At 53.1% G+C, this 8,830-nt stretch overlaps 1 protein-coding gene across 1 annotated transcript; it reads left to right on the forward strand.

The window, feature by feature from the left end:
* The first annotated feature begins 603 nt into the window (after positions 1–603).
* Positions 604–8,453, forward strand: LOC112968599 (E3 ubiquitin-protein ligase TRIM39-like). The gene is made up of 6 exons (XM_026071032.1): positions 604–1,361; positions 1,980–2,075; positions 4,090–4,320; positions 5,439–5,461; positions 6,288–6,400; positions 7,435–8,453. Exons 1-6 carry the CDS (start codon positions 936–938, stop codon positions 8,004–8,006), a joined length of 1,461 nt encoding a protein of 486 aa, XP_025926817.1. The 5' UTR covers positions 604–935; the 3' UTR covers positions 8,007–8,453.
* The last annotated feature ends 377 nt before the right edge of the window (positions 8,454–8,830 follow it).

Below are 8,830 nucleotides of genomic sequence, written 5' to 3' on the forward strand. Positions count from 1 at the left end.
CTATTTCTAGCCAAGGCAGGGAAAGGGTGGTAGGGTGAAAAGCAGGGCTCAGGGCAGGTGACTCACTGATCCCAGTCATGATACCCGTCTCTGTCCTTTTCTGGCAGAGATCCTGGCCAGCTGCTTTTGCCTCCTTCCCCTTCTGGACAGCCCTTGTGAGGGTATCTTACAGCCTGCAAACCTGCGTGAGTTGTGGCTTTTGGTGTGCCCCGAATTAGCACTTTACATTTAAATATCTCATAAGCTCTTTCATAAGATGGACAGGTAACACTGGGAATAATTTAAAGAGTGACTGGACAGCGTGGTTAGACTCAGGGGTCATTGAGCTCAGACAGGACATTGAAGCAAACTGTGAAAAAAAAACAGAGGAGAAATGTCTGGGCTCTCGTTGCTAGTTAAAATGCAGTGGAGTTACTGAGGGCCACTCTGCTTGGTCACCTTGCAGTAGTCTTTGCTGGATCAGCCCCCCCACTGCAAATTTGGTCAGAGGGAGCAAGGGATGGCCATGTCTAATTTGACTTTCCAGGTGCCTGGGGTTATCTACGGGCCCTGATTATTTCTGACGCTTCCTAATTCGTCCTGGTTTTCCTCCCGCAGGGTTTTTGTTTTGCCTTGATCTGCCTGGGCTAAGAAGAAAGCGCTCGCCTTTAAGGCTGGCTGCGGGTGTCCCTCGTGCACGCCACGCTCCTCCCAGAGCCAGCGCGGAGCCTTCCAAGCTGGGGCACCGAGTGCGGACGCTGCTCTTATGTAAGCTCGCGGCGAGGCCGATTTCTCCGCCGGTGCCTCTCAGGAAGCAGTGGTGCCGGTGGCCAGCAGGAGTGCCCAAGGCACTGGCTTTCTAGGGACACTACCATAGCCCCGCCTGCCCCGCCAGCGGGCTCTTCCGGCACTCTGGGAAAAGAAAACTGCCGTGGGGCTCCCTTGCCGCTGCTGCCATGGCCCTGGCCAGCCCCCTGGAGCGGCTGCACGAGGAAGCCATTTGCTCCATCTGCCTGGAGTACATGAACGAACCGGTGAGCGTCGACTGTGGGCACAACTTCTGCCGCGGCTGCATCGCCAAACACTGCCAGGAGAAGGGTCTCTGGGCTGATGGACCATTCTTCTGCCCGCAGTGCCGGGCCGCGTGCCATCGCAGCAACTTCCGCCCCAACCGACAGCTGGCCAACATTGTGGAGAGCATCCGGCAACTGGGGCTGCAGGCTGGCCCGGGGTCGGGGGCCCTGCTCTGCACCATGCATGATGAGCGGCTCAAGCTCTTCTGCGAGGAGGACGAGGAGGCCATCTGCGTGGTGTGCAGGGAATCCCTGCACCACCGCCCTCACACCGTCTACCCCATCGAGGAGGCCGCTCAGGTCTACAAGGTAGGGGAGGCCCAGCTGCACGAGGACACTGTCCACAGATGAAAAGGCCGCCAGGCCTTGCATCTGCCTTGGCCTCTGTGTGGGGCTGGCCCCATGGCAGCAGCACCCCCAGCACCCCTGGCACCCCAGGATGCTGTGCTGTGCTTGGGGAGCTTGACTTTGGGGGACCAGGTGGCTTGTACCCAGCAGGTCATGAGGTACATGGTCCTGGGGTCGGCAGCCACCCCTCTCCACCGTCTCCAAATAGCTGTCCACCATCCTGGTGGCACTGCCAGGAAAGCGGGGCACCTCGGGCAGGGGAGTGGATGGTGGCTGCCCCACATTCTGGCAGTGCAGGGAGGTCAGTGCCAGCTCGCACGGTTTGCTCTCCAAACCCAAATAGCGCGGAAACTCTGAGAAAACCAGAGCAGCGCAGGGAGGGTTAAAGCTGCGAGAGGAATGAAGAGCATAGCTGCTGGCTTCGGGTGCCAGGGCTGGCACACAGGGGAGGCATTGCCTGGCAGGACAGTAACTCTCCCCTTGCTGCCTTCAGGCACTGGCAGCTGCAGGCCGGAGGATGAACGGCGGCACACGCTGGCCGCTGCTGGGGTGAGCTGACCCTGTTTATTGCCTTTCCAGGTCAAACTCCAGAAATCCCTGGAGTATCTTTCCAAGGAAGTGGAAGAAGTGAAGAAATGTGAGTCAGCAGAAAGGATGAAAACCCAGGAGTGCAAGGCAGGTGCCTGCTTTAATTTTTAAGGAATCAGCTTAGAAAACATCAGTAACTTTAGAAACTACTGAGTGTTCTGGGACAAGGCTGTTGAATTTGTCACATGTTTTGTATAGTCCTCGGGTGGGACATGTCCCCATGTCTTGCTTTCACTTGGAAGACCCACATCCACAGGGGACCCTGGCCACAGAGATGGGCTCAGTGACAGTGCAATAACACCTCCTCTATGAAGCAAACCACTCAGCTTGCGCTTGGTGCAAAGTGCTGTGTTTCCTTGGTATTCTGGCTTGCAGCAGTCCTCACGTCTATGCGCAACAAGTAGGTGCAACAAGCTTATACCAGCAGGCAACTCTGGCGTCCAATGTTGGCCCTGGGGCTGTAACTGCAGCTTGTGGAAACCAGGATCAGTAAACGTGTGTGGCTCTAAAAAAATTAAATAGCCCAGAAAGACTTTGGAAGGAGCAGCATGCCAGCTCCAATGAAATCATGGGGTCAAGCATGCTTGTTAAACAAATAGACATTGGATATTTTTTATTTGCCTTGGTTTTACAGTATGTGTTTGCATTAAAAGCCAGGCATGAACCATATGATGAGCTCTGCTCCACAACTGTAGGAACTAGAAGTGTTTTCATTGAAAAAAGAAAAGTTGAATTAGCAGGCCTCTGTCTGACTACCACTCTGTTCCAGGAGATAAGATGCCAGTAAAACAGCTGCCTTTCAAGCTAAAAACCAGTTCCTTCAGGATAGAAACTGGAAAGTAAAAGTAACTGCAGAAAAGGAAACGAAACTACTGGACTGAGTTATGCAGCGCTGAACTAGAAGTGATGACTAATCAGGGAGCATTGGCAGGAAAAACAGGTTTCTCCAGCTTTCCCTATTTATTTGCTCAGCTCCCCTGCCTGGCCATGGCTGTCACGGACTGCTGCCCTCCCTGGCCAGGCCAACCCCAGGCCTAGCAAGCCAGAGTGATGGGTGCTTGAAGTGCTGGTGGAGGGATGGGTGCTTGAAGTGCTGGTGCTACCAGCTGTCCCAGGCGGCAGGATGAGACTGGAGGAGAGGGAGGTTGTGAAACAGCAGTGTCATTCTCACCTCTGCCTGCCCCGCCTGAGTCAGGGCTAGGCAATCGCCTTGTAGGGTCACGGCTCAGCTGCTTTCAGGCTTCCTGAGGCTGATTATGCTGTTTTAGTAAAAAGGAAAAAATGTCCCATGTGTGTGATGGGGAGGAAGTGGCTCACGGTCCTAGCTTATCAAGCATACATGAGTCAGCTCCAAGAAATCATGTGCTTGGACAGAAAAATGCAGTTAATAAATAAATAAATACAGTTCAGTTTCCTTTCATTTGCCTTCTGGGTTTTGAGGCTTTATGGTCCCAATTAACCACAGCAGATTTTCTGGAGAATGCCAGCTCCTGTTCTTCAGGTTTTGAGCCAAGTACAAAGCTTTAGGGCCCAGGAAAAAACCCTAAAGTAGAGCCAGACCATGCCTGTTGTCTCCTTGCCCCCAGACCCTAGTGAGAGCTCCTAGCACCCCAGGGAGGCCTCCCTGGCTCCTTTCTCCTTCCCTCAGTCCCTCCCCAGCCCCAGGGCTTCTCACACCTCTTTCCCACTGCACTGTGAGTACTGCTGGACATGTAGTGCACATTAGCCTGGGCCTCGCTTGTAGGTGAATTGTACACCTTCTAATAAAAACCTACCCCCTAAGCCTAATGGCATCTCCTTGCAGTCCATCATCCCACCCAGATGATCACTCTGTGCTGCACTGAGACATCTCTAGACATCTAGGGTCCAGCTGACCAGAGCTGCCCTGGGCAAGGTCCTACTGCTGGTGAATTAAGGATGTCAAATCAGATACTAGGTGAAAGCCCACCACTTAGTTTTTGGCTGATATTTTAAATAAACACCCTGATCCAGAAGTGAGGTGATTTCCCATGGCCTGACCACTGGGTGTAGTTTTGGGCTTCATGTTAGCTGCCTGGCTAACATTGCCTCTCCTTCCCCCATGTACCTTTCCTTTCACAAGGAGGCAGTGAAGAAAAAGAGGGAAAGGATTGTGAGTGAGTTTGGGAAACTGCATCGGTTGCTGGCTGATGAAGAGAAGCTGCTGCTTCAGAAGCTGGAGGAGGAAGAAAAGCGGATTCTGCTGATGATCAGTGAAAACCTCGCCCGGCTGGTGGAGCAAAAGTCCTCTCTGGACGAGCTGATCCTGGAGATAAAGGAGAAGTTCCAGCAGCCAGCTGATGGGCTGCTCAAGGTCAGGCTGGGCTGCCAGCCCTCTCTTCCCTGGGCACTGGGAGAGGGGCCAGCTTCTGGTGTGGGGCTGCCAGGGACCAGGCTGTGACACGGAGAAGAGGGAAGGTGGGCAGCCCACAACAGGGGAAGGCCTGGGGAGCTTTAACTGCACTGACCATGCTCCTGGGGGCTGGAGGCAATGCATTAAACCAGCTCTGCCCACCAGGGCAGGGGGCCCCTGTCTGCTCCAGGCATGTCTGGGTTGCCAAAGCACCCTGGGATGGAGCTGTGCTCAGGAAAGCAGTAGCTGTGATGGTGAAAGGCTCTCTCCTCCCTTCCATGTACATACAAACTCTTGATTTCCTTCCTCTTTCCCCTGGAGAGGGAACAGGTCCAGACCATCAGTGATACCTGAGGTATCACTCCTGCATCCCAAAGCAGCCTCTGAATCCCACTAACTTAGCCCCTTCAGCCCTGAGGTCTTTTCTATCCAGACCTGATTTCTGTCCTGTGCTAAGGGGAATCTGCTCTGCAAGGCTGCCCGTGAAGGCTCACAGGGCATCATGAGCCCTGGGGACTGCCAGCCCTTATGTCTAGTCTGACAGGTCCCCAGGTGAATAATGGTGTGAGAACGGCCCATTGCTCTGTTCCTTTCCCTGCCTCAGTTTGGGGCAGAGCGCAACCTGGCGGTACATGATGGGAGCTGGATGGTGGGGGACATCCTTGGGGAGATGTCCCCCCAGCATGATTTAAGGCTTACCTTTCCTGTTTTGCTGAAGGAGAGGCAGCATACACTGAGATGTGGCCAGTCCTCAGAGGTGGAGGGGATGTGTGACCTACAATGCAGTGTAGACACAGCTGCCGCTGTGGACCTCGGCAGTGCTCAGGAGAGCCTGCAAAGTGTCCTGTGGAGCAGGGCAGGCTGGCACTGAGCAGGCACAACCAGGACAGCTGGTCAGAGCTTGCTTGGGTCTGTTGCCCACTCCACAGGGCAGACATGCACTGGGGCCCATGACAGTTGAGGAGCAAGGCCAGGACTGAAGGACTGTGCAGATCGAGGTGGGTGGCTGGGGGCCAGACTGGCTGATAGGCACGAGGCTCTGGAATGACATTCCAAGAATGTTTTTTCTCTTCTTTTAGGACATGAAAAGCATCCTGAACAGGTAGGTGCCAGTGCTCATTCCTCCTACTGTCCTCACTGCCTCCAGGCTCTAAGCGTGGTGTTTGCATCTGTGTTTGCTCTGTGCCAGGCCAACCTCTGTGCTCCCTGCACAGCCCCTGCCCAGCTTCAAGCTAGGTCCTCCCTAGTGGTGAGACCCAGTGACCAGGGACAGATAGAGGAGGGATCTGAAACCAGTGCAGGCTGGCAGGAGAGACTCAATGCCTGTCTTTTTCCAGGATCCCCAGAACCAAGGTGTTGCCTGGCCCTGCAGGATGTGAGAAGGGCTCCTAAGGGACATGCTGCTGGGGTGGCCTTACTCCTTCCTTTCCACAGGGTGTTCCTGCCCCGGACTGGCACTGCAGCTCACCTGGGACCCCTTTCTTGTATGTAATTTAGATCCAGAGTGTAGATCTCATCCGACTTGCTGCTAGGCAAGCAGTTAGTCCAGGTGCTCTGCCATGGCTGAAGAGGTCACAGCAGGAAATGTGGTGACCCCGGGGAGCTGGTGTGGCAGCTGGGAGTTGCCAAGGGCTGTAGATTGCTGGCTAAATCCCTCTCTAACTCAGAAAAGGCAGAGAGAAACCGATGCTGTGGATGGCTTGATGCAGCCAGATCTGCTGGAGACCAGATTCAACCTGCTCTCCTGTGCTATATGAGCAGCCCTATGCCAGTGTGCAGTCAGGGCTGGGGCTCTTGAAACAGTGTCTGTGCAGCCAACAGAAAGACATTAAAAAGCCCCCTGAGATGCAGCAGGAGACTGGCTGTGTTGTGGGCACTGGGTATGGCTGAGACTCTGTGCTGGCCCGTGGGCAATATGCTCTTTTCAGGTGTGAAGGCATGAAATTCCAGGCCCCTAAAGCTGTTTCCATGACCCTGACAGAAGATTACAGCATCCCAGAGCGCTGCCTGGGCATGAGGGACATGCTGAAGAAATTCAAAGGTAAGGCAGCTGCTTTTGTGCCAGGTCCTGGCACATTTGAACCCTGGCCCTCCTGCTGTACACTGTGGCGCAGGGAGAGGTGTTTGTGCACTCAGTGCAGACACAGCTCTGCTCTTGGCCTTGACCACTACCAACGCCAGCAGATGGACTCATATGAATGTTTCTGACAAGTGAGCTGTGCTGTGGTGATGAATATTCAGGCAGGAAAAGGCCTTTGGCAAACTTTGCTCAGTCAGGAGGGGGATCCCAGACTTCAGTCTTTGGCTCTGTCTATGCTAGACAGTTTAACAAAGGTCATATTTACACAAGTAAAGTTGCATCATTGTAATGTTACTCTGCAAATCAGCCTGGTGAAGCAAGGGCTGGTTCCAGCACTGTTGGTACTTTTGGGCATGGAGGGTTTTGGTTTAATGTGAACCAATTCCAAATTGGCTGTGGTAAGAGAGTCCATCCAGTCTGGAACTTGTCTTTAAATAAAATGATTTCAGATCATACATCTTTTTAGCTCAGATGGTGCAGCTTTCTCATTAGCACAAGTGCTAACTGCAGGTTTTTTCAACGAGTTTTGTTCAGTTGGTCCCAGTTTGCCTACAGATAAGTTCAGACTGGTTTCAGGGTGGGGAGACTTTCCTCATTCTGGTCTTGGATGGTTTGTGAGGTGGCCCTGAAGCTTAGGAGGGCATCTAGCAGTCTCAGGTTCCATGTTGCCCACAAACTCTTCTTTCCTTGTGTAGGCTGCTTCTAAAGCTGTGTCAGGAGGGCTGCTGAGATGCCCTGATTTTATTCCTGCTCTGCAGTTGGATGCCAAATTTTTTGATGTGGTTTACAGTAAAAATGATTTTGTGAATTATGTTTCCCCAGGACTAGGTGCTGTACAAAACCATGCATACATGCAATTAAATGTAGTAGCCAGCAGTAGCTGGAGCTGGAAAAGTTCAACATCTCTGTAGCAGACTCATCCATTCATGTCATTGTCTGCATGTGAATTCACCCGTAAAATCCTGTGTATCCTTCATCCCTTCTCCTCATTCCAGTGGATGTGACTCTGGACCCTGACACAGCGCACCCTGAACTCACTCTGTCTGAAGACCGGAAAAGTGTGAAGCGTGGAGGCAAGAAGCTGATTCTGTCCCTCTTTGACAACCCCAAGAGGTTTAACACCACGCCGCTGGTGCTGGGGGTTCAGGCCTTCTTCTACGGCCGGCACTACTGGGAAGTGCAGGTGGGAGATAAGCCAGAGTGGGGCCTGGGGCTGTGCAGGGATTCAGCCAGCCGGAAAGGCACTGTTTTCTTCTCCCCTAGCAATGGCTACTGGGTGCTGCGGTTGCAGAACAGTGGCAACTATGAAGCCCTCACTTCCCCCATTTCCCCTCTGAACCTGAGTGTGAGACCCCGGCGCATTGGAATCTTCCTGGACTATGAGGCAGGAGAAATCTCATTTTATAATGTGACTGACCGCTCCCACATCTACACCTTCACTGACAAGTTCTCTGGCAATCTCCGGCCTCTTTTCTTCCCAGGTGCCTTGATGGGGGGCAAAAATGCAGAGCCCTTGGTGATCTCCTGGGTCAGGGACACACAAGGGATTGGGTGCATCATCCTGTAATGTGTGGTTAAAAGGCTGCCCTGGCCTCAAAACAGGGCAGCCAGAGACCAGTGGGCCTGACCAGCTCCTCTCCTGAGCAGGAGGTTGGCAGCAAGGCAGCACTGGGGAAATAGGTGTGTGTTTGGGGTGAGCAGCATGACAAGGTCCCTTTGTGCTCCTGGATGCCGGCGATGACCCACAAAGCATAATACTGCTGAGAAACTAACAGTGACCATGTCCTTTCACATGATACGTTCACCCTTTGCCAGGCCCATGCCAGGAAGGGCATTACATGGCAGGGATGTGCCACAACCTGCTGTTTCCCTGATGGGGACAGGAGGAGCCTGCTGAACACCATTGCCCTGCTGGTCACCTTGCAGGCTTTGGGCGAAGAGTGTGTGCACAGCCTTCATTGTAGTACTGATTTTCGTGTGAACTGTACTGAAAGAAGGCAATAAAGAATTGATTTGGGAAGACCTGTGTGGTTAGGAATACATTTTCATGGTGCACCAAACCCTGCTGCTTAACCCTGGGGGCCTGGCTAAAACCTGGGATCTGAGAGAGCAGTGCTGAATTTTGGAGAAGGAAGTGAAGGTCCTGTGCTGCTATATTTGCATCACCTGCCTGCTGCGAAGCATGTCCAGCCCAACTGTTTGATATATTAGCCTGGCCTAGAGGCTGCTTAGTGCTTCTGTGGTTCTGGGAAGTCAGAATTAAGTCTGGGGCCACATATTGTCACTTGAGCACTGGCCTCCCCATTATTAGTGACTATGATCCGATCCTTTACTGCACACATTTCCTGAGAATGTAAGGATGTGACTGGAGGGTTGGATCCTCCTCAGGAG

This window comes from Apteryx rowi, unplaced genomic scaffold (assembly GCF_003343035.1).
Source record: "Apteryx rowi isolate R43461 unplaced genomic scaffold, aptRow1 scaffold_1071, whole genome shotgun sequence".
Taxonomy (NCBI): domain Eukaryota; kingdom Metazoa; phylum Chordata; class Aves; order Apterygiformes; family Apterygidae; genus Apteryx; species Apteryx rowi.